This window comes from Danio rerio, chromosome 20, assembly GCF_052040795.2.
Source record: "Danio rerio strain M-AB ecotype USA chromosome 20, GRCz13ab, whole genome shotgun sequence".
NCBI classification, from domain to species: Eukaryota; Metazoa; Chordata; class Actinopteri; order Cypriniformes; family Danionidae; genus Danio; species Danio rerio.
The window spans coordinates 58760028-58787500 of NC_141040.1; the positions used below are offsets into that span (position 1 = coordinate 58760028).

The window sequence follows — 27473 nt, forward strand, 5'->3', positions numbered from 1 at the left end:
CAACTGGGTTCAGGTCAGGGGATTGACTTGGCCATTGCATAACAATCCACTTCTCCTTCAGAAACTCATAGGCTGTTTTTGCAGTATACTTTAGGTCATTCTCCATCTGCTCTATGAAGCTCCATCCAGTGAGTTCTGAAGCATTTGGCTGAATATGAGCAGAGAATATTGCCTGACACACTTCAGAACTCATCCTGCTGCTTTATTCAGCATCACATCATCAATAAACACAAGACAAGCCGTTCACTGACAGCCACACATGCCCACGCCATGACACGACCACCACCATGCTGTACTGCTGGGGATCATGAGTAGCTCCTCTCCTCCTCCACACTCTTCTCTTCACATCACTCTGGTACACGTTGATCTCGATCTCCTCTGTCCAGAGGATGTTGTTCAGCACTGTGAAGACTATTTCAGGACTCTAATCTGGTCTTCCTGTGGTTGAGGATCACCAATGGTTTACATCTTCTGCTGAACTCTCTGTGTTCACTCTGGTGTAGTCTTCTCTTGATTGTTGACTCCAGGTCTGTTGGTGTTGCTGAGCTCACTGGTGCACTCTTTCTGTGTAAGAATGCTCCACACAGTTGTTTCTGATCTCTTTCTGATGGGTTTGTTCTGTTTCTTCAGCCTAATGATGGCTTGCTGGACTGATATTGACAGCTCTTCGGATCTCATCTTGAGACTTGACATTGACAGTAACAGATTCCTAAAGCTAACAGCACAGTTGAGATGAACTCTGGAGCTTCTGTCTGCTTATTGTAAGTGGGATAGTGAGGGAATAACACACACCCTGCCATGGATCAGCTGAGAAGCCAATTGTCCAATTACTTTTGGACCCTTAACAAGTGGGAGGCACATATGCAATATTATATTATATTATATTATATTATATTATATTATATTATATTATATTATATTATTATTTTTATTATATTATATTATATTATATTATATTATATTATTATTTTTATTATATTATATTATATTATATTACATTAAATTATATTATATTATATTTTTATTATTTTATATAATATTATATTATATTAAAATTACATTATATTATATTTTTACTATTTTATATTATATTATTTTATATTATATTATATTATATTATATTATATTATATTATATTATATTATATTATATTATATTAAATTATATTATATTATATTATATTATATTATATTATATTATTATTTTTATTATATTATATTATATTATATTATATTATTATTTTTATTATATTATATTATATTATATTATATTATATTATATTACATTACATTATATTATATTATATTTGTATTATTTTATATTATATTATATTATATTATATTTTTATTATTTTTATCATTATATTATATTATATTACATTAAATTATATTATATTATATTTTTATTATTTTATATAATATTATATTATATTAAAATTACATTATATTATATTTTTACTATTTTATATTATATTATTTTATATTATATTATATTATATTATATTAAATTATATTATATTATATTATATTATATTATATTATATTATATTATATTAAATTATATTATATTATATTATATTATATTATATTATATTATATTAAATTATATTATATTATATTATATTATATTATATTATATTATATTATATTATGCATAGAGGTTATTTATATTGAATTATGACATATTTACATTAAACAATTAAGTTTCCTCAGAAAACCACATTAATTGTGTCTATTTTGAATAAGTAGTTGGAACAAGCAGCTAAATAATAATCATTTCTTGGGTGTAGGTCATTGTTTGGGAAGCCCACTCCTGCTTGTGTTGTGAGTCAGCAGTTCATTGCATGATGAATATTGTAGATTAATATTGCATTTGGCCGGGATTACATCACTAAGGAAAGTGATTTCAGAGCTGTAATGAAAGTTTAATTTAATGAAAGAGTGCATTATGTTGTTTTTTCCTCCTGTAGTATAGCGGACGCTAATGAATCATTCAGAGTATGACCGGGAACATGCATTAAGGCATAAATGGAGTCACTTTAATCTGTTTTTTTAGCTTCACTTTTATCATGATAAATTAAAGCAAATGCTTTAATCGTTTGTCCCGTCTCCTCAGATATCGAGTCCTAATCACTCCCGAATATTTAATGGAATTAAACCCCAGTGAAACGTAAATGATGAATAATAATGCGAATGCAAAACGCGGTCATTAGTGAACCATTCCCAAACAATGACTGAAAGAAACCAAGCACTTAAGGGAGAATCATAAAGGCCGTTATGTAAATCAGATTATTCTCCTAAAACAAACACACCGGCTGTTACTGTCACCACATCATGCAGAATTAATGCAGAATTCACGGTTTTACTGCTTTTTCTTCTAAGTTCTCCCATATTAATGATGAATGTTGTTTAAATGCATCGTGATGCAAGGTTAATTAGCGCATTTAGTCTTTGAATTAAACATATTGTTGGTGAATGTTATTTAAATGCATCGTAATATGAAATTTAATTAGCACGTTTAATCTGTGCATATTAATGGAATTCAATTAAAAAATTATAATTGAGAAGTTTTCAGATGAAATCGGTTCATTTTTCCTGGCATAAATGTTCAGTACACTAGCAAAATATATATTCAAAGATGATTCCTAAATTTCTTTACGTTAAGTGATTGTAAACAATTTATTTGGACTGAATTTAAACAAATTAAGTTGAACATTATTCAATTTAATTTGTTTGTTTAAATTCAGCACAAATAAATAGTTTGCAACACTTTTTTCAGTGTACATGTGCAACAGACGATCATATTTAGCAACAATATTCAGGGATTTTTAAGTGTCTGCGATCTGAGCAAAAGGACAAATACAGCACTGTGCAAAACGTTTTGAGCCAACATTTAATCTGTTGTTCATCATATAAACACCATCATATGTATGCAGATATTTCAGAATCATGCTCAGTGAACATTCTTGTTTATCTGAGAAACAATGCTGAAGTCAGTTGCCAGATGGTGGAGAACAGTGTATTTCATTCATTCAGTCAGGAAGGTTCTCAAAGCATCCGTCCACAACCAAAATGCGACCTCTGGTGGACAGTAGCAGACTCTGAAATGAGACGCAGATTCAGAGTTCCACATGAGGCGGATATTAATTAGGAAACAATATAAATATTACGAGCGTAAACATTCGGTGAGCAGGTCACATTGTAACCCGAGTCCTAACAACACACTACTGTATGTGACCAGATTTACCAATAGTATCTGGATGCAGCCTTTATGATGCAAGCTGAGATTGCATCACTCAGCGATGCAATGTCAGACACAATGCACTCAATGGAGTGAGTGATATCACGGTGCCGGGTAGGGTTAGGGGTGGGGTCAGGTGAGCACATTGGATGCAGCTCAGATTGCACTGCACCAGGTCTGCAGCCAGACCCATCTCAGATTTACAGTGATCAGCAATTTGGCTGTTTGCACAAGACGAAACATGACAGAAATGTAAATCCAGCCATTCAGAAGCACAGAATGGTGCACTCACTGACTTCATACTTACTTTTATTAACAAAAACAAACAAAATAAATTCCTGCATTCACATTCTTGCGCGCGTACTGAAGAGCAGTGTTGTCGCGCGCGTTCTGATCAGCTGTGTTGTCGTGCGCATACTCAAGAGCGGTGTTGTTGCGCGCCTACTGAAGAGCGGGACCGAGGGTGTGCCGCGTCGCGGGGGCACTTTTGATCATTTTGGAAGGGCACTTTCTATCCAAGACTAAAAAGGGCATGTGCTCTGCACAGGTTGAGCCCTATGTGTGCACGTGCCTGATAAATAATATTAATAATATAAAATAAATAATGATGAATGAATGAATACGCAAACAAACAGTGTCGCACTGCCGCCTCACAGCAAGAAGGTCGCTGGTTCAAGTCCCGGCTGGGCCAGTTGGTGTTTCTGTGTGGAGTTTGCATGTTCTCCCCTTTGAAAAAGAGACTAAGCTGAAGGAAAATAAATAAACAAAAGCATCATGGTGGCGCAGTGGGTAGCACGATTACCTTACAGCAAGAAGGGCGCTGGTTCGAGTCCCGCTGGGTCAGTTGGTGTTTCTGTGTGGAGTTTGCATGTTCTCCCTGTGTTGACCTGGGTTTCCTCCATGTGCTCTGGTTTCCCTCACAGTCCAAACACATGCGCTATAGGGGAACTGATCAACTCAGTTGGCCTAAATAGTGTGTGTGTGTGTGTGTGTGTATGGGTGTTTCCCATTACTGGGTTTTAGCTAGAAGGGCATATGCTGTGTAAAACATATGCTGGATAAGTTGGTGGTTCATTCCACTGTGGCGACCCCTGATGAATAAAGGGACTAAGCTGAAAATAAATAAATTAATTAATGAACAAACAAACAAACAAACAAACAAAACAAACGAATACATAAATAAATATGTGCTTGTGTGCTTGGAAAAGTATTTAGTTTTTCTTTTGTTGATTTTTCTTTGACTCCATCAGCAAATAAGTGTTCTTGTTTTAATAAATTCATCAGATATTTATGTTTGTTTGTTTGTTTGTTTGTTTGTTTGTTTTTGTAAACAAGAGCTAATATCTTCAGTCATTTGATTTTCCAGTAAGTATATCTTTATTTAAGATGAAGAAAAGGTGCTTGTACTTTAAAACAAGACAAAAATTGTGTTAGCTAATCTAGTGTGTGTATGTGTGTGTGTGTGTGTGTGTGTGTGTGTGTGTGTGTGTGTGTGTGTGTGTGTGTGTGTGTTCCTGCATTCTCTGTATCAGTTGTGCTCCAGCATCAGGCCCAGTGTTTCTCCAGATCTGTGTGTTTTCTCCTCCGGCTCAGCACTGGAGAGCAGATGTCTTGATTTGCTGATTTCAGAGGGTGTGTGTGTGTGTGTGTGTGTGTGTTTGTGTGTGTGTGCGTGCTGGACTCTCAGGTGTGTGTCAGTGACTCTGGGGTGTGTGTTCAGTGCTGCCGGTCAGAAGCTGGTTCTCCTCTGAGATGAATTGTTGTGCTGATGAAGGCCGGCAGAGCAGGAACACATTCATTACTGCTGTGATTCACTATCGGCTCTCATTATTCCCTCATCTTCATCTGTGGAGAAAAGCAGAGGAGAGGCGCATCCGTCAGACCCTGCGCTCAGCTCTACAAACACCGCAGCGCGAACCAGCCGCTGATCTGCCCCGCTACTGACCGACACGAGCGACAGCTTATCAACTGCACTGTAGAGACGGCAGAATAGAGCAGTACATCGACTTGCGCAGCTGGTGAATGTGCAGTTCATTTGTCATGTAGAAGTCAGAATTATTCGTGTGTTGCTGATCATCCTGTGTGTGTTCAGCAGTGTGTGAGCATTTGGACCTGCATAGGCTGATAACTAACGCGCTCTGCTGGACTTTAGAGCTGCTGTTAGTTGGTCAATGGCACGGTCTATTTCAACTCCTCAGAATAGCAACGCTCCAACAATGCGCCTTAACACACCTCCTTTATAGACCAGCACACACATGAGTCCACAAAGCAGCACAAATGGATTTAAACAATGTGGAGCAAAACGAGAAAATTACAGCTGCGCTGGTCTGAAAATAGCAACAAATCACGCCTAACACTTATCAGCCTTATTGCTGCAGGTGTGTCTCTATGTAATCTCTAACTCTATATAATCATAACACCATGTCTACGGTGTTGCGTAATTGAACCGCTGATCTTTATTCGTCTCTGCAAAATGAGCTGTGAGTTGGTGCGAGCGGCCGTAATGAATCAGCGTGTTTATTTGGAGTAATCTGCTGCGCCAGAATGACCCGACCGTGTGTCTGGGTAAAGGTAATTGCTCCTCTAGCAGTGTGCTGATAATGTGTCCTGGATGAAGTATCGAGCGGCTCCACATCTTGATTAAGGGCAGAACGTGTCTTAATGAAAGTCAGGAATCAGCATTGGAGATGTCAGAGTCTTAAATCACAGCCAGAACATGTGCTGCGGCCCAGTTCACCTGCACTGCACACCAGGGGCGGACTGGGACTAAAAATCAGCCCTGGCACTGTAGCCACATCAGCCCACATTATCACACCGACACAGCCCCAAACACAGACACGCACATTCACTACTTTTATTGGTGTACAGATGGTAAAACAATATCAGCAGTACCATATGTAATAGATATTTAATAGATATTTATTTTGTGTTTGGACTTGTGAGGGAAACCAGGAGGAAAACCACACAAACATGCAAACTCCACACAGAAACACTAAATGACCCAGCCGAGGCTCGAACCATTGACCTTTTTGCTGTGAGGCGGCAGTGCTACCCATTGTGCTGCCCCCTTTTGAGACTATTTCAGTTAATTTTATGCATTTGGCAGCGTCTGATTTTAGAGCAATTTTTAAGTTTCTCTGAGCTTTTTGACACCGCCTTTCCTTTTTTCACGGTCCATCTCTGACAATTAGCTTGTGTTGCACCTAATGTTTGTTTGACATTCTTGCCAGATTTTGATTATGTCTGCGTAACCTCTGATTGGGTCGGCCCATCTCGAAACCAGCTGGCCATTACCGATTGGGCCAATGCTTAACATTTATTATTATTATTACTATTATCATCATCATTATCATCATCTTTATCATAATATTCACCTCTTGCAAGAAACAAAAACTGCCTGTATGTAAAATGAATACTTATAAAAAAAAAATGTAATAAAAAATAGCATACCGGCCCACATTTTTAAAAAAAAATGGTCCAGCCCTTCTGGCATTTGCCAGAATTGCCAGATGGCCAATCCGCCCCCGCTGCACACTACATATATATATATATATATATATATATATATATATATATATATATATATATATGTATGTATATATATGTATGTATATATCTGCTGTCTTATTTGTGAAGGTAAATATATGAGTACAGACCTCCTTCTTGCCTAGAGTTTTGTTTCTACTACAAATATCTACAGATTATTAAATCAAGAAGGATTTTCTAGACGAGCAAAAACTATTGTTTTTGTTTTCAGAATGGGCGGCACAGTGGCTTTGTGAATAGCAGTGTGGCCTCACAGCAAGAAGGTCGCTGGTTCGAGCTGACGCTTTCTCGTACTGTTGCCTCACTTCACCGTCGCTCGCCATGTTAAAGTGTGGAATGATGGTCAAGCGCCCCCTAACTTTAGAGCACAGTGATTGGATATTTACTCACGGTGAGGAGTTTCCTCATCTCAGCTCATGGATTTACAGGCACACACAGTCAATTCAGGGAGATATGAAACACACATGAATTGTTTAAACGCAAAACCGAGAATAAGGCAATTCACAAGCTCGTACTGAACCGTGAAGGTTGTATCGCACGGTTGAATATTATATTATATTATATTATATTGAGAACCGTGGCATCCAGGGCTTAACATTAACACCCGGCAAATGCGGGTAGATTTCAGCTTTGGCGGGTTGGACAGACACCTCCACTAGCCACTTTGGCTGGCTGAAAATAATTTTTAAATTGTGGTTTGCTTAAAAGCAGGGTTCGACTATAAGAATGACCCAAACATGCATGCAAATGTGATCTTAGAATGAAGAAACAGCACAACTAACAAAAAAATTGCATTCGCGAGAGCAAAAGAAAGCAGGTGAATACAGAAAGAGAGGATGATCACTCGCGCTAACAGCTGATGTGATGCGCGCGACTGTTTAAAGCGTGTACGCGCTGCTGTTTCCTTGCTTGCCTTGAAGCAACCATGTCTGGAACTCAACTGTGATTTGATCTCTTTCAAATAGTCAGGCAAAAAAGTGATGCTAATGCCGAATATGCTTGCTGCTTTCAAGAGCTCCAAATGTGTCTTTTTGTAAGCAGCACCGGTTGCTTTCTCTTTGAACAGATTATTAATTGGCCTTAACCGTCTGATCATCCGTCCATTATAACAAGGGTTTTTTCGCCTGCTTTCTTTTGCTTACGGTTATTTTTGTTAATATGGGTTAATTATCCTTTTTTTACAACAACATTGAACTGGTGATCTGAGCGACATGTAGCGAGGACAGATTACTGTGCATATTGTTGATACATGACAATAATTATTTTTAAAAGTCAATTGCTTTTCTTTGGGTTTTTTAAAGAAATGTTTTGTTAAATAAAAAGTATAGCGTACAGCTATATTAACCTTTTTCATGGCTGCTGCATGGAGGGCGCCATAGCAACCAGCGTCTTCCGGTAGAATGCTAAAAACGTCCGTGTACAGCGTGTACAACTGGTAATTTGCGCTCCGAAAATGGGTTTCAATAACGTTTTTAATGGATAACAGAATGTTTTTGTGACACACAACTTAGAGATGTGTCTGTTAAAGCCGTTATAATCTGTCACATGTGGTTCAAGCGCGTCAGAAATACGAGAAAAACTTTCTCTTAGTTCACGTGTCTGCCGTCAGAAATACAGTGTGTGTGTGTGTGTGTTCCCGGCCTGTCAGCTGTTAGCTCAGCGGCTCTTTAACACACACACACACACACGCACACAGAGAGAGAGAGAGAGAGCAAACCAGAGTACTGAAACTTAACAGGTATGAAAGTCGGGCAATTTACACAAATGAGCAATAAAGTCTGTTATTGATCCTCTGCTGCTGATTTGCTGTTCATTCTAGTCGCGAGCCGTTTGTGTTTTATTTTGTGTGTTGTTTTACCACGGTTTGTGTTTTTCTGTCATTTTGAAATGACACTAGCCTATATTTTCACTTTGTCACAGTTATTAAATCAGTGTGTCAGTGGCACAGTACAGGCTACGTGTGTGTGTCAAACATTTTGGTGAACTACATTAGTTTGGGCTGGTTATATATGTGAAATAAAGAGAAAATGTTGACTTTAGCGATGACGAGGCTTCATTTAAACTGCAGAAGATGCCGTCTGACAACGAGGGGGAAACGCCTCACAGCATCTGCTTTCCATCCTATTATGGCTCGTTTCCACTGACTGGTACAGTACGGTACGGTTCGGGTCGGTACGGGTCACCTTTATCAGGCTTGCGTTTCCACTACCAAGGGTACCTTTTGGTGGACGTGGTGTATGACAAAGTTTCAGTCGACGTCATTTTCGCTCAAGAAAATGTCTACAATAAAGCTGCACAGGTCGCTCACATATCATATGAAAAGCACGTCTCACAAAACAGATGCTTTACACACATAAACACTTGTGTATAAATGTTCATCACTAACCTTTCTATAAACAGGAGTTGATTATAACTGCAGATCAATGACCGTGTGAAATAGCCTACTGTAACGTCTATAATTATATTAAATAAATAAATAAATGAACATATAATACAGACCCTTCCAGTCTCCAATATGTTACCAACTACAGAAGAACTACTCAAAGCAGACATTTCATCGTTAATTAGGTTCAAAACAACACAAAGTATAGCCTACAGTCAGAGTAAACCTCTCATCTGTGTCTGTAATCTTCAGCAGCACATGAAGCCTCTGTTAGAGAGTCATTCCATCATTCCCAGTTCATATTAGTCCAAAAGGTGATAATAAAGATTCAAACAAGGCAGTTTGTTCACGTTTGCTTCGCCTTTTTCCCATGCTCCACTCTCGCGTTTGTCCTTTTCTTTCTGAATGTGTCACTCTCGCGTTTGTCAGCTTCTCACAGGATCGGGTTTCCAAAGCTTGTCAAAAATCAAGTGCATGTTATTATCATCAGATCAAGAAGTTAGTTATTTCAGATAGAGACGCGCGGCGAGCACAAGAAAGAAAGCGAAACCACTCGGGCTTCAGACTGGCTCGTTAAAAACTACGCGGCACAGGGTGAATCTGCTCTTCTCCATGGCTTTGTGGCTGTTTATCATGACGACGACAGGGTTTGTTTGCAGGATCGACCATGTCTGCATATGTATTTATAATTCCGCTGTAATCTCTCGCTGTGTATTTCAAACATGGCGGGTCCTTTGTTTACATTCTGGCTTGTTGAGTCTACGAATGACGTATCTCTGTAAACCAATAGTGTTCAGCTGCGCGTGTAGCTCCACCTTTTGGGACCCTTTCAAAAGGGTCCCGAAAAAGTGGTACGGTTTGGTTCGGTACGCCTTTTGACAGTGGAAACAGCAATAAAAGCATACCAAACCAAACCGTACCGTACCGTACCACTCAGTGGAAACGGGCCATTTGATCGCATTTCTTTAAGTGATCAGTCCAGGAGATGTTGCTGATGGACGACAGTATTAGTTCAAAGAGGATAAAAGCAGGTAAAATAGATTAAAACTAGCGTTTCAAAGCTGTCCAAATGTGACTGTTTACACGCATCAGCTGCCGACCGGAAGTTCTTCGCATTCTCCTTGCGCATACACGCAAAGCATAATGGGTAATTTTGCGTTCCAAGAAAAAGGTCTATATTTAGCTTGTTTTGACACATTTACAATTTGTGGCTAAGAAATAATTATTGTTTGGTGTGGCCAGAGATAAATGAGGTAAATCCTTAATTTTGAGTTCTGAAAAGTCACGTGAAATAAAACTAATTGCAGTATAACACTATGAAACCGTGACCTATTTGCTCATACAAGACACACAACACGTGAAATGAATGAGGACAGAACACAAACTCTAAATCAAGTTATTTTAGCATGTCAAAGTCATATTTATGCATATAAAATATATTTTCCCAACAACAAAACTGTGGCTAGTGAAAATGCAGAGCGGCTAGTAATGTTGGAAAACTATAGCCACTGTGGCTGGTGATCAAAAAAGTTCATGTAAAGCCCTGGTGGCATCCCTAGTCTACACCAGTAAAACTGAGTCATGTCAGAGATGTATGGATGCAGTCCTCCAAGCTCATGATGGAGTCAGACACAATCTTCATTCTGTCTCCACTGCAGCAGGACTTTATATTCTATACTGGACATTATTTCTGTTCAGTGATGAGACTTTAGTCTGAGCAGAGTCAGACCGCACTGTCCTCATCAAATCAGTCAACATCAAGACATGATCAGATTTATTGAGCTCAAATCAGCAAAATCTAGAGGCCTTCACCTTTCATATGAGACACATTCAAGTTATTGTTGTTCCTAAAGCTTGGATAGGACACAAGACTACTGTCAGGCAGGGTAGATTGTTTTTCCTCAGGTGATGGTGCTTTTATTAGAGCAGATTAGTTTATATTTGACTGTATTTTAATATCTGGTTGTGATCAGTGGCACATTTGTAATCATCAGCATTTGGATCCAGAATATCTGTTCAAGCGTTTCTCTGAAGAACCATTAGAGTTAATAATGAATTGATCAGATTTCCCCGCACAGATCTCCAGCGCTTATGCTAATGCTTCTGTCTTTAAAGCATTAACAGCAGGAATTAGCCAGTGAAATGACAGCACGTTTAGAATAAGTGGCATTTGGAGGAGCTTAAGGCGTCACGCTTCAGAAACTCAGATTTACACGTCAGATTTACAGACATAATGAAGATTCCTGCCTTTAATCTTGCAGACGCACACGCACTACAATAGAGAATGAGTTCACTGTTAATACTGTATGTGTGTCTACAGATGTGTGTGTGTGTGTGTGTGTGTAAATATATTTATTTGCGGTGTGTTTTGGGTTGTGGAGTGATTCACGTTTATCTGATTAATGAAACAATGTGGCGAATGTGATTAATTGCAGTGGAATTATGCATTAGATTCAGTGAAATCACTGTCAAAGGAAAATTAACGTCACTATTGTGTTAAATGAGAAACCCTGAATGGAAACAGCAGACTGAATGTTTCTGTACAACATTTGACATCAGAGTGACTTTCAGTGACGGTTATAGATTTAGGTTTTGTAGAGTACAGTAATGGGGTTATATGCACACACACACATGCACGGACACACATTGTATCTATAGTATGTGTGTGCTATTAAAAACTACTATTTTTAATTCATGAATTAAACATGTATTTGAGTAAAATTTTAAAATTTGTTAATATTATTATTCTATATTAGTGTTAATAAAATTGTCATTTTTCAGTAGTTTGTTTTTTGCAGAAAATGACAATTGTTTTTATTTTTTAATGTATTTTTATGTTTTTATTTCCACAATAAACAAATAATGTTATATAAAAGTCTCTGAAAAACACGGCATATTTTAGTTTTTTTATGAAAAGACAAGTTAAAAAGGTTTTGTTTTATATTGGGAAAATGTGCTAGAACAGAAAAATATGTTCTAATTAATCAAAATCCCAATAAATTAAGAGTTTTTGTTCATGGTAATGTATGGAAATAATTATTCAAAATAAATTCTCTAAATATAAACATTATAAATGACATTAAAATAGAATAGAAATTTGTATTTAAATTAAATTAAATTTTATATTTTTTATTTAACTTATTTAATTTTATGTTTTTAAATTAAAATTTTTATTTAATAAAATGTTATTATTTATTTTATTTTATTATTTATTTAATTAGATTTTTATTTTTTAATGTTTTTATTTATTTTATTTTATTTTATCCTTTTTAATTAAATTTTATTTATTATAGTTTATTTTATTTGTATCTTATTTTTTTATTTTGTATTTAATTTTAATGCATTTTTAAAATTATTGTTATTTTAAAATTTTATTTATTTATTTATTTTTATTTTATTTTGCATTTATTTTGCATTTATGTTATTTCTATAATGTATTTTATTTTATTTTATTTTAGAAGGATGGGATGTTCGCTCTCATTTGCTTTCATTGATTATTATGTTAAAACAGCTGATTGTGCTGCTGGATGATGCTTGATGCTTTTTGATGCAACCAAGAAGATTCCGCTCATACATGAAGAATAAAGTCAATATGTGTGTGTGTGTGTGTGTGTGTGTGTGTGTGTGTGTGTGTGTGTGTGTGTGTGTGTGTGTGTGTGTGTGTTCAGATCTGGACGAGCCGGTAGTGACGGTCCATCAGAGCATCGGCGAAGCGAAAGAGCAGTTTTACTATGAGCGGACGGTGTTTCTGCGCTGCGTGGCTAACTCCAACCCGCCGGTGCGCTACAGCTGGCACAGAGGACGAGACGTGCTCTCTCAGGGCTCAGATAAAGGTGTGGAGATCTACGAGCCCTTCTTTACACAGGTAAGAATATAAACCTTGATCAAACACTGCCGTCAGGATAATACTGCATCATTAACCCTTGTGTGTGTTCAGGTTGACTAGTAACTTGAAAAAAGTCATCTAATTACATAATTCATGTCACATTGACTCAGTGGTTAGAAAGGTCACTGGTTTGAGTCTCGGCTGGGTCAGTTGGTGTTTCTGTGTGAGTTTGCATGTTCTCTCCATGTTGGTGTGGGTTTCCTCCGGGTCAACTGATCAACTAAATTGGTTGTAGTGTGTGTGTGTGTGTGTGTGTGTGTGTGTGTGTGTGTGTGTGTGTGTGTTGAGAATAAGTGTGTATGGGTGTTTCCCGGCACTGGGTTGCAGCTGGAAGCGTATCCGCTGTGTAAAACATATGCTGGAAGAGTTGTTGGTTCATTCCACTGTGTTAATCATATAATAAAGGGACTAAGCCAAAGGAAAATTAATTAATTAAATTCAATTCAATGGAATACTCACTTGAAAGTTGCTATATTGCTATATTATTATATCATATTATATTTTAATGTTATAATATAATATTTTTGTTGTTATATTATATTATATTATGTTATATTATATTATATTATATTATATTATATTATATTATATTATATTATATTATTTTATATTATATTATTTTATATTATATTATATTATATTTTTATATTATATTATATTATGTTATTTTATATTATATTATATTATATTATATTATATTATATTTTGTTTTTATATTATGTTATATTATATTATATTATATTTTGTTTTTATATTATATTTTGTTTTTATATTATATTGTATTATATTATATTATATTATTTTATATTATATTATATTATATTTTGTTTTTATATTATGTTATATTATATTATTTTATATTATATTTTATTTTATTATATTATATTATATTATATTATGTTATATTATATTATATTATTTTATATTTTATTTTATTATATTATATTATTTTATATTATATTATATTTTGTTTTATATTATGTTATATTATATTGTATTGTATTATATTATATTATATTATGTTTTTATATTATGTTATATTATATTATATTATATTATGGTATGTTTTTTCTTATATTATATTTTATTTTATTATATTTATAAATTATTTATATAATTATAATTATTTAAACTTTTTAAGGGACAATTTTCAATGTTATTAAACCATTAGCTATGACTTTTACCTCAATAAACTCATAATTTGCTGCTTATTAATAGTTATTAAGGTAGTAATTTGGTTTCTTTATTGGGCAGGATTAGTGATGTAGAATAAGATCATGCAGTATATGCAGATATATTAGGATGTTTATCTTAATAATATGCGGCTAATAAGCCACTAGTCAGAGATCAGAGATTTGATTTTTAAACTAAAGTGTTACCGAATATGTATATGTGTATAATTTTAAATATGTACTTGTTTTTATTTAGTAATGAAAAGTAATATTTATTTATTGTGATTAATTTCAGTCAGCATGCATATGTTAATGTGTATCAGTGCAGTATTACAAAAGTCAACAATGCATGGCATTTATTAATTTTCTGATCTTTGTGTGATCCAAATGCATTCAAACCTCATAAGCAGTTTAAACTTTTTATACGTAATATTTTAGTTTAAATATGCACGCATTTCAGTATGCACATTATATTAAAAATATATAAGGACAGATAATTTTGCTTACGAATCACCTACAGTGATGATTCAGCCTGGTTCGAGTCCTGGCTGGGTCAGTTGGCGTTACTGTGTGGAGTTTGCATGTTCTCCCCGTGTTAGGAGAGTTTGTGTATGGGTGTTTCCCAGTACTGGGTTGCAGCTGGAAGGGCATCCGCTGTGTAAAACATATGCTGGAATTGTTGGTGGTTCATTCCTCTGTGGTGACCCCTGATACATAAAGGGACTGAGCTGAAGGAAAATAAATGAATGTCTTGGTTTATTTTAACCATGATGTAGTTTGATTTTGATATCGTCAACACCGCTGAGACTGAGCTGTAAAAGCAGGTTTAATCTTTCATAAAGAATAGCAGGACGTGTGACTCTCAGTGTCAGATTTGATGGCGTATAACTGTGATATTCTGTACTTGTTGCTGGGTTTTCTTGATGCACTACATGTGTGCAGTTGTCCTGCTGCAGCACGTCTGTCTCCGAACACACATTTGCACATGTGTCTGTGTCTCTCGCTCTGAGCTCCAGGGGGAAACGAAGATACTGAAGCTGAAGAACCTGAGACCCAAGGACTACGCAAACTACAGCTGCATCGCCTCCGTCAGGAACATCTGCGGCATCGCCGACCGCAAAGTCATCTTCAAACTGACCAATAAAACAGGTGAGGTTTATTCCACTCCACAGCAGTGAGTTTCAGTAGTTTAACTGTTCTGAGCCCAATGCAAATAGCCCTGTCATCAGGGAACAGAATGTGAGTAAAGGCATCAGTGTTTATTTATTTATTCCAGAGAGCAATAGCTGATAAAACACTGTGAATATGATGCAATCTACATAATCTAAATAAACTATCAACTCACCAACACAAGAGCACATGTCAGGAGAGAAAATATGTTGTTATTGTAAACAGCTAAGAAAAATTCACTTATCCACCTAGAATATTCTAGCAACTGCATAGAGACGCCTAAGAAGCTACATAAACACCCTCCAACTGCATAGCAACAACCTAGTATCTGCATAGCAACACCATAGCAAATGAGTAACAACACCCTAGTGACTGTGTAGTAACATTATAGCAACTGCATAGCGACACCTTTGTGACTGTAAAACAGTGTCATGGCAACTTCATAGCAACACCCTAGTGACTGTACAACAGTGTCATAGCAACTGCATAGCAACACCATAGTGACTGTATAGCAGTGTCATAGCAACTGCATAGCAACACCCTAGTGACTGTATAACAGTGTCATAGCAACTGCATAGCAACACCTTTGTGACTGTATAGCAGCATCATAGCAACTGTAAAGTGACACTCGAGCAACTGCATAGCAACACCCTAGTGACTGTATAACAGTGTCATAGCAACTGCATAGCAACACCTTTGTGACTGTATAGCAGCATCATAGCAACTGTATAGTGACACTCGAGCAACTGCATAGCAACACCCTAGTGACTGTATAACAGTGTCATAGCAACTGCATAGCAACACCTTTGTGACTGTATAGCAGCATCATAGCAACTGTATAGAGACACTAGAGCAACTGCATAGCAACACCCTAGTGACTGTATAACAGTGTCATAGCAACTGCATAGCAACACCTTTGTGACTGTATAGCAGCATCATAGCAACTGTATAGAGACACTCGAGCAACTGCATAGCAACACCCTAGTGACTGTTTAACAGTGTCATAGCAACTGCATAGCAACACCTTTGTGACTGTATAGCAGCATCATAGCAACTGTATAGAGACACTAGAGCAACTGCATAGCAACACCCTAGTGACTGTAAAGCAGCATCATAGCAACTGTATAGTGACACTCGAGCAACTGCATAGCAACACCCTAGTGACTGTATAACAGTGTCATAGCAACTGCATAGCAACACCTTTGTGACTGTATAGCAGCATCATAGCAACTGTATAGAGACACTAGAGCAACTGCATAGCAACACCCTAGTGACTTTTTAACAGTGTCATAGCAACTGCATAGCAACACCTTTGTGACTGTATAGCAGCATCATAGCAACTGTATAGAGACACTAGAGCAACTGCATAGCAACACCCTAGTGACTTTTTAACAGTGTCATAGCAACTGCATAGCAACACCTTTGTGACTGTATAGCAGCATCATAGCAACTGTATAGAGACACTAGAGCAACTGCATAGCAACACCCTAGTGACTGTAAAGCAGCATCATAGCAACTGTATAGTGACACTCGAGCAACTGCATAGCAACACCCTAGTGACTGTATAACAGTGTCATAGCAACTGCATAGCAACACCTTTGTGACTGTATAGCAACATCATAGCAACTGCATAGTGACACCCTACGGACTGTATAACATCATCATAGCAACTGTATAACAACACCCTAGTTGCTGCATAGCAACACTCTACTGATTGTATAGCAGCATCATAGCAACTGCATAGCAACATCCTAGTAACTGTATAGCAACATCATAGCAACTGCATAGCAACACCCTAGTAGCTCCATAACAACACTCTATTGACTGTACAGCAACATCATAGAAACTGCATAGCAACATTATGGCAACTGCATGGCAACACCCTAGCAGCTGAATAACAATGCCCTAGTGACTATAGCAACAGTGTAGCAACTGCATAGCAACATCCAAGTGGCTGTATACTAACATGATAGCAATTCTATAGCAACATCCTAGTAGGTGCATAGCAACACCCTAGTTAGGGGAAAGCAACATTATAGCAACACCCTAGTGACTGTATAGCAACATTATAGCAACTGCATAGCAACACCCTAGGAACGGGATAGCAGCATTATAGCAACACCCTAGTGACTGTATAGCAACATCATAGCAACTGCATAGCAACACCATAGTGACTGTATAGCAACATTATAGCAACTGCATAGCAAGACCCTAGTAACGGGATAGCAACATTATAACAACACCCTAGTGACTGTATAGCAACATTATAGCAACTGCATAGCAACATCCTAGGAAGGGGATAGCAACATTATAGCAACACCCTAGTGACTGTATAGCAACATCATAGCCACTGCATAGCAACACCCTAGTGACTGTATAGCAACATTATAGCAACTCCATAGCAACACCCTAGTGACTGCATAGCAACATTATAGCAACTGCATAGCAACATCCTAGGAAGGGGATAGCAACATTATAGCAACACCCTAGTGACTGTATAGCAACATCATAGCCACTGCATAGCAACACCCTAGTGACTGTATAGCAACATTATAGCAACTCCATAGCAACACCCTAGTGACTGTATAGCAACATTATAGCAACTGCATAGCAACATCCTAGGAAGGGGATAGCAACATTATAGCAACACCCTAGTGACTGTATAGCAACATCATAGCCACTGCATAGCAACACCCTAGTGACTGTATAGCAACATTATAGCAACTCCATAGCAACACCCTAGTGACTGTATAGCAACATTATAGCAACTGCATAGCAACACCCTAGTAAGGGGATAGCAACATTATAGCAACACCCTAGTAAGGGGATAGCAACAGCATAGCAAAACCCTAGTGACTGTATAGCAACATCATAGCAACTTCATAGCAACACCCTAGTGACTGTATAGCAACATTATAGCAACTGCATAGCAACATCCTAGTAAGGGGAAAGCAACAGCATAGCAACACCCTAGTGACTGTATAGCAACATCATAGCAACTGCATATCAACCCCCAGTAGCTGCATAGTGACACAGGTGACAAACTTGTGTGTGTGTGTGGTCTCTCTTAGCTCCTGCCTCCATCAAGCTGCTGGTGGAGGACCCTATCGTGGTGAACCCGGGTCAGACGGTGTCTCTGGTCTGCATCCCCACTGGAGGAGAGCCGGCTCCGCTCCTCAGCTGGACCAGCAGCTCCGGCTCTCTGCCAGAGAAGAGTGTGTTAAAGGACGGGACGCTCACACTACCTGCCGTCACATCTGCAGACGCTGGAGCATATAGCTGCATCGCCACCAATAATGTGGGCAACCCGGCCAAGAAGACCACCACTATCATCGTCAGAGGTCAGATACTCTTCCTTTTCATTTGATAGTTCTCTTTTACAGAACATACCATACACTCACTGGCCACTTTATTAGGTACACCTTACTAATACCGGGTTGGACGCCTTTTGCCTTCAGAACTGCTTTAATCCTTCATGGCAGAGATTCAACAAGATACTGGCAATATTCCTCAGAGATTTTGCTCCATATTGACATGATATTGACATGACATGATTGTCCAGTTTTGGTGAGTCTGTGTGAATTGTAGCCTCAGTTTCCTGTTCTTACCTGACAGGAGCGGCACCCGGTGTGCTCTTCTGCTGCTGTAGCCCATCCGCCTCAAGGTTGGCCGTGTTGTGTGTTCAGAGATGCTCTTCTGCAGAGCTCGGTTGTAACGAGTGCTTATTTGAGTTACTGTTGCCTTTCTATCAGCTGGAACCAGTCTGGCCATTCTCCTCTGACCTCTGGCCTCATCAACAAGGCATTTGCGCCCACAGAACTGCCGCTCACTGGATGTTTCCTCTTTGTCAGAGCATTCTCTGTAAACCCTAGAGACGGTTGTGCATGAAAATGCCAGTACATCAGCAGTTTCTGAAATACTCAGAGCAGCCCGTCTGGCAGCAACAACCATGCCACGTTCAAAGTCACTTAAATCCCCTTTCTTCTCAATTCTGATGCTTGCTCTGAACTGCAGCAGATCCTCTTGACCATGTCTACATGCCTAAATGTAATGAGCTGCTGCCATGTGATTGGCTGATTAGAAATTTGTGTTAACGAGCAGTTGTACAGGTGTACCTAATAAAGTGGCCGGTGAGTGTGTATGGGTAACATGAACCATACCTGTGTGTGACTGACCGTCTCCTCTTCTACTGAAGCCGCTGGTCATGTGACATGTGTCTCTAAGAGAGTGTGACAGATCACACACACACACACCGCTGGGAATTAACAGTGTGACGATTGTCTGCTTCTCATCTGAGTCTGCATTCACACAGATGTGCTCACACTGACATTCAGACGTAGTAAAATAGATTAGAAAATCTGATTGTGTGTGTGTGTGTGTGTGTGTGTGTGTGTGTGTGTGTGCGTGTGTGTGTGTGTGTGTGTGTTAATAAAAGAGGAATGTCTGTATCTGCAGCAGGTGAAAGTGTGTGAATGAATTCTGCAGCTCTGCTCTGTGTGTTTGAGAGCAGCTCTACACACACACACACACACACACAGCTCACAGCCTGACACTGACCCACTTCAGCAGAGCCTTTAATCCAGAGGAGGATCATGATGGAGGAGCAGCAAGAGAAGAGAAGAGCATCCATCTGCTGAGACACACACACACATGCACACGCGCACAAACTTACACACACATTCACACACAGACACACACATGTACAAACACACACACACGCAAGCATACGCACACACACAACCACACCCACGCATGCACACTCTCACACATACACACACATACACACACACATGATCAGGCACAGACACACACACACACACATTCACACAGACATGATCAAACACACATGCAAACAAAAACACAGGCTCACACGCACATGCTGAAAAACACTCATGCTCACACACATATGCACACACACATCCAAACACACACATGATCAAAGACACACACAGACACACATGCATACACAAATGCACACATATGCTCAAACACACAGACAAGCATGCATACACACTCACATCCACACCCACCACACGATCAAACACACACACACACATATATATGTACACACTCAGACACACACACCCAGCGTGTGTCAGTGTCGTCCTCAGCAGCGTCTCCTTGAGTAAAGTCACGTCTGGGGAGAGCAGGCAGAGATCCATCTGTTACACACACTGATCAGCATGACAGACACACACCACAAGGACAAACACACACACACACACACACACACACACACACACACACACCATGCTGAAATCACCGCTTGAGGATGGTCTGTGCGCATGTGAGTGTGCCTGTTCGTATCTGTACATTTGTGTGTGTGTGTGTGTGTGTGTGTGTGTGTGTGTGTGTGTGTGTGTGTGTGTGTGTGTGTGTGTGTGTGTGTGTGTGTGTGTGTGTGTGTGTGTGTGTGTCAGCAGTGTTCAGTCTCTCCTGCAGATCTGCTTTGTCACTCAGAGTTTCCTCCTCTTCTATAAGCCGCTCGTGTTCTGTTTCCGTCCAGCTTTAGTGCTCTGTAAACTCCTGGTCCATCAGGAGACTGGCGCTGCATCCCGTTTCACACACTCTTACCTTAAGAGTGTGTATTTTGTGGTGAATGTTAGTCATAGACGTGTGTTTGTGCATTGGATTGGTCTGTATTCGTCAGTGCTCTGACTCCCTCACTGGAAACAGAAGCTTCATTAATTGACTTGAGGCGCAGTCACTCAGTCAGTGCTTTAGCGGGACTTTAATTGGAATATTTCTTAATGATATTTTCCCCCAAGAGCAACCCAGTGTACTTCTGTCTTCAGGCAGTTATCCGCCATCTTTGTGTAATTATTTGTGTGGTGTCGTTAGGAGTCCTGTGCTTCTGTGTGTTACAGTAGTGTGCAGTGACGGAGATTTGAGTCACGGAATGATGAATGATGTGTCTGTCCTGAAGTCTAGCAGAGAAAAGCCCTGTCAGAGTCTGCGACACTCTCATCAGAGCTGAAAAGGTCGCTGTTTGACCTCCAGAGCTGACCTCTGACCTCAAGAACTGACTCTGACCTCTTACCTTAGGAGCTGACTCTGACCTCCAGACCTTACCTCTGACCAACGGAGATGACTGTAACCTCTGACCTCAGGAGCTAACTTTGACCTCTGACCTTAGGAGATGATTGTTACCTCCAGAACTTACCTCTGACCTTGAAAGATGACTGTAACCTCTGACATTGAGAGCTGACTGTGACCTTTGACCTTAAGAGATGACTCTAACCTCTGACCTCAGGACCTGACAGTGACTTCTGACCTCAGGAGCTGACTCTAACCTCCAGAAACAACATCTGACCTTAGCAGATGACTGTAACCTCTGACCTCAGGAGCTGACTTTGACCTCTGACCTTAGGAGATGATAGTGACCTCCAGAACTTACCTCTGACCTTAAAAGATGACTGTAACCTCTGACCTCGAGAGCTGACTGTGACCTTTGACCTTAGAAGATGACTCTTACCTCTGATCTCAGGAATGACAGTGACCTCTGACTTCAGGAGCTGACTCTAACCTCCAGAACTTACCGTTGACCTTAGGAGATGACTGTAACCTCTGACCTTAGAAGCTGACTGTGACCTCTGACCTTAGGAGAAGATTGTGACCTCCAGAGCTGACCTCTGACCTTAGAAGATAATTGTGACCTCTGACTTCAGGAGCTGACTCTAACCTCCAGAACTTACCTTTGACCTTAGGAGATGACTGTAACCTCTGACCTTAGGAGCTGACTGTGACCTCTGACCTTAGGAGATGATTGTGACCTCCAGAGCTGACCTTAGAAGATGATTGTGACCTCTGACCTTAGGAGCTGACTCTAACCTCTAGAACTGACTTCTGACCTTAGGAGATGATTGTGACATCCAGGATTTACCTCTGACAATAGATGACAGTAACCTCTGACCTCAGGACCTGACTCTGACCTCAGGAGCTGACTCTGACCTCCATAACTTACCTCTGACCTCAGGAGCTGACTGTGACCTCTGACCTTAGGAGAAGATTGTGACCTCCAGAGCTGACCTCTGACCTTAGAAGATAATTGTGACCTCTGACTTCAGGAGCTGACTCTAACCTCCAGAACTTACCTTTGACCTTAGGAGATGACTGTAACCTCTGACCTTAGGAGCTGACTGTGACCTCTGACCTTAGGAGATGATTGTGACCTCCAGAGCTGACCTTAGAAGATGATTGTGACCTCTGACCTTAGGAGCTGACTCTAACCTCTAGAACTGACTTCTGACCTTAGGAGATGATTGTGACATCCAGGATTTACCTCTGACAATAGATGACAGTAACCTCTGACCTCAGGACCTGACTCTGACCTCAGGAGCTGACTCTGACCTCCATAACTTACCTCTGACCTCAGGAGCTGACTCTGACCTCTGACTTCAGGAGCTGACTCTGACCTCCAGAGCTTACCTCTGACTTCAGGAGCTGACTGTGACTTCTGACCTTGGAAGCTGACTGTGACTATGACTTCAACTTCACTGTGACTGTGACTTCAAGAGCTAACGGTGACCTCAGGAGCTCATTCTGACCTTTGACCTCAAAAGCTGGCTTTGACTTCTAGAACTTACCCCTGACTTTAGCAGGTGACTGTAACCTCTGACCCCAGGAGCTAACTGTGATCTCAAACCTTGAAAGCTGACTGTGACCTGTGACCCCTGGAGTTTACTCTGTCTTTTGATCATAAGATTTAACTTTGACCTCTAACATTTGACCTCATGAGTGGACTCTAACCTTTGTCCTCCAAAGCAGACCTCAACAGCTCACTCTGACCTTTGATCCTAAGCAACTGTAGAATCACCACAACAGATCAGTTATTATAGCTGTTGTGTTACCATAGCAACTGCAGAATCACCATAACAGATTAATTTGAGTAAGGGCTTATTTTGATTTTCTCATATCAAGATAAGTGCTCCAAGATCTCTCTCACTGTCTCTGTCTCTTTCTTATTCTCTCACACACACAGTCAAATGTTATAAGCAATAATGACGATAAATAAAAATGTAAACAGCACACTATAAGAGTTAAACTCATGTTGGCGTTCAGACGATTAACACACACATCAGTCGTCAGCCGTGTTGAAGGTGACACTGATTCTGGAATCTCCTCAAACCGATGTGTCTATGATTCTCGGCGCGTCCCAGCCGCTGTTGTCTCTGTATTCTTCATGTTTTTCACGTCCTCCTCCGCGGTCTGTCCTGATAACGTCACGCTGGAGAAGATAAAAAGATGTCGGCACTCTTTTGTTTGCCATCTGAAAGCCACAAACAGTCTGCATGCCAAATGAGTCCCGATGGCTATCAGAAGCACTGCAGAAATTAGCACAGGACTGCAAGTAAGCTTCATCTTTCAGAGCTTTTCTGAAGAGATCTGATTCCTCTTTTGTAGCGGAATATAATGGTGGCTTGAGGAAGTCGACATACTGTTTTACTACATAAACTTAATATTAGTCCGTCTTCTACTTCTGAAACTAATTTCTATTTGCATCTGCTCTTAGACTGGTCTGACTCTGCTTTTCCACCTGATCCTCCTTACAGTTTTCTGAAAACTGACCTGGAAAATTCAGAAAACTCCCATTGACTTAACATTGGACCAAACTTTGTGACCTCTTAACTTTACACCAGACTGTCATACAGACTTAATATTGGGCTCATTTAACTCAGACTGCCAATCTGCCAACCACTGATGACCTTTCATCTTACTATCCACATCCTTGCAACCACTTACGGCACCCTAGCAACTTTCCTATAGACTTCCATTGTAAAAACTGCCATTGACCTTACATTGGACATGCTAACAACACACCAATGTATACTAGATCAGTGGTTCTCAAACTTTTTCACCAAGTACCACCTTAGAAAAAAATTGTCTCTCCAAGTACCACCTTACGACGCTATTTTTTAACCAGTATTAAAAAATAGCGTCGTAGGCCTAATTAAGCAGCTACAGGTGTGCACAGTTTAAAAATGATGCAAATTAATTCCTATTATTAAGAATATATATTATTGTCAGTCACTTTAAACATTTTAAATAGTCTGAACATTAAGTGTGCTTGCAGATAAAAAAAAAAGTTTTAGTTAAAATGTGCTTTTAAAAGTTCATTAAAAATGACCTGTTCTTAAAAAGTAAAAAGAAAACTGCTGTACTTAAATCTAAAGTATTCATAGTAGCCTATTCATCAAAAGCTGGAGATGTTGCTTGGACCTTATAAATATAGGCTATATGTCATATTCATACACTTTCAGACAAATCTTGAAATATATGTTAAATGTACATATGACAGGGTTCATACAGGCACAGCCTAATGAAAAAAAATGAAAAAAAAAAATATTTTTTTTGTATTGAAGACCTGAAATGTATTCTCAGCAACCCATAAAACATTGCATAGGAATAGATACAAATAAAAACCATTAATAATAATATTTATTAATCATATATTAATAATATAATAAACCTGCACTAAATGCTTGTGAAATCTTTTTGTTCTCTAGTAAAAATACTATAACACAGCTAAAATAACACAAATTTTAGTAAAAAATACTAATATTAGGTAAAAGAACAAAGTACTCTTTTAATAAGTACTAGTTAGTTACTTTTGAAAAAAAAATCTGATTTTCATTATGAAAGTGTAAACCTGATTGAATGGTTTAATTGCTTAAATCCCAAAGCTACATGTATAGGAAATTGCACTAACAAAGGAAGTATGGTCGATTTTTCCTTTCATGACAATTAATCTTTTTCAATAGAACTGGTAAAACTACCACATAATCTTTAAGGCCATAGAGACACTTTTTGCCCATTTGTTTTAAACGATATTTTCAAGCTTTGAAAGGTTAAAGTATATGGAAAAAAGATTTAAATTTAGCCTTTTATTTACATTTGTTACACTATTTTTTTTTTTTTTACAATATGGCAAATTTGTTTCTTAAATAGCTGTCCATCACATGTAGATTTTATTTTACACTTGATCTTAATCTAAAATAGAAACGTAAAAAAAATACAAGTACACTGTCAGTAAAAAATAAAACAAATGACTTTATTTTACTTGAGGTATTTGAAATATGACAACAGTACATTTATCAAAGCAGTGTTTTAAGAGCCTTATTGTAAATTTTGATAAATAAACAATAAGTGACAAAGGATTGCTTTGTCCTGTAATGCTTTAAGACAGATCAGAAAACAGCTAAATGTGTAAATCACACAAATACCTCATCCAGAAACATTTCCAGCATAATTCTTTTGTCGTAAAGAAACTTTAAAAAATTCCACCTTTGCTTTAAGTTTCACTTCACAGCCAAATAAGAACACCATTAGCATTGTCATCAATCATGCATCAATGTAATTCTAAATACTTGATAACTTTGAATACTTTTGACTAAATTTAGTCAAGGAGCAAAGATAAATAATGTCTACTTTAATAGTGGAAAGATCGCGATTGTAGTCAATCTGAGCACACAGGCGATCATGAGAGGACTTGCAGTGCATTTTAAAAAAAAGCCTATTTATGAGCTCACATTTCTGTTTTAGCGATTTGCGTACATGAATGCGCTCTCTCCTGTTAAAATAAAGCACTCGCCACATTTGCAGAAATGAGTTATTGCGCAATACCTCCATTCCCGCGCCGCCATTCAGACTGTATTTAGAGGAGTGACAGGTCAGAGGCGAGTCGACTGGCTGTCGCAGAGCGAAACGTGTATGTAGATCATCAAAAAGGCAGGAAATATGTCCGCGGTTTAATTACTCTGCTAGACATCTCTATAGTGCAAACATCCGAGAAGCATTAATCCAACAAAACATTTGTTTTTAAGTTGTTTTTTCTGTCTCTGCAACACAGAAAGCCTTTGTCCCGCCCTTACGTTTCACGCAACTAGACAAGGTCGACTGTGATTGGCTACTTTTCATGTCAGTCAAATCACACTTCAGAATCAATTCTTAAACTTCGGAAACTGATTTTCAGCAGCTTATGACACAATCCACTAAAATAAACACTCTAAGCACCGCGTTGTGATCGTATGCTGTGTTGATTGAAAAGTGTTGATTGTTTCTTTCATTCAGCGGTTCCTCCGCGTACCACTAGGAGGAAGCCCACGTACCACTAGTGGTACGCGTACCACAGTTTGAGAACCACTGTACTAGATACATACTAACCAACAAACTAGAAACATAGTAGCAACATGCTAATTCATGCTAACAACATACTAGTTTGTACTAGAAACATGCTAGCAACATGCTAATTCATACAAAAACCATGCTTACACTATGCTTGTTTATACTAGAAACATGCTAGCAACAAGCTAATTAATACAATAATCATGCTAACATCATGCCAGTTTATACAAGAAACATACTAGCAACATGCTAATTCATACTAAATTCATGTTAACAACATGATAGTGTACACTAGAAGCATACAAGAACTATGCTAATTTATGTTAGCAACTGCCTAGCAACTACTCAGAACATCTTAGCAATCGCCTAACAACACCTTAGCAATCACCTAGTAACCACTCAGAACACCTTAGTAACCACCTAGCAATGCCTTAGCAACCACCATAACAAATACCTAGCAACACCTTAGCAAACACTAAAAACACCTTAACAACACCTTAGTAACCTCTCAGAACATCTTAGCAACTGCCTAGCAACCACTCTGACAATCTTAGCAACTGCCCAGCAACACCTTAGCAACCACTCAGGAAACCCTAGCAACTCCCCAGCAACACCTCAGCAACAACCTAGAAAGCGCTAGTAACCACCAAACAACAACAAGCAACAGCAAACCTAGCATTGCTTAAGAAAACACTAAGAACACCCAAGCAACCACCAAGCAACATCTTAGCAACCACATAAAACACTGTAGCAAGGGCTTAACAACTACTCAGAACACCCTAGCAACTGCATAGCAACAGCTAAGCCACCGCCTAGCAACCACTCAGAATACCATAGCAACACCATAACAACTACCCTACCTGAAACACCCTAACAATCGCCTAGCAACCACTCATAACACCGTAGCAACAGCCTAGCAATGCTTTAACACCTTGTCAAAACACCCTAGCAA

General features: G+C 38.6%; 1 protein-coding gene and 1 long non-coding RNA gene across 8 annotated transcripts in view; one reads left to right on the forward strand and one right to left on the reverse strand.

Moving 5' to 3' along the window:
• The window catches only part of LOC101884676 (MAM domain-containing glycosylphosphatidylinositol anchor protein 2), a 373415-nt gene that overhangs the window by 263411 nt on the left and 82531 nt on the right, over positions 1-27473 (forward strand). For 5 of the 7 annotated variants that reach the window (XR_015518911.1, XM_087298727.1, XM_087298728.1 and 2 more), the window contains 3 exons: positions 12838-13034; positions 15238-15376; positions 18469-18738. Coding sequence is in view for 3 of the 7 variants with exons in the window: in XM_087298724.1 (XP_087154850.1) it covers positions 12838-13034; positions 15238-15376; positions 18469-18738 (606 nt within the window). In the remaining 4 variants the exon portion in view is untranslated. The remainder of the gene's footprint in view (positions 1-12837; positions 13035-15237; positions 15377-18468; positions 18739-27473) is intronic. The other 2 variants (XM_087298729.1, XM_087298726.1) reach the window with 1 other exon arrangement.
• The window catches only part of LOC147839519 (uncharacterized), a 198477-nt gene that overhangs the window by 162295 nt on the left and 8709 nt on the right, over positions 1-27473 (reverse strand). The window lies entirely within an intron of this gene.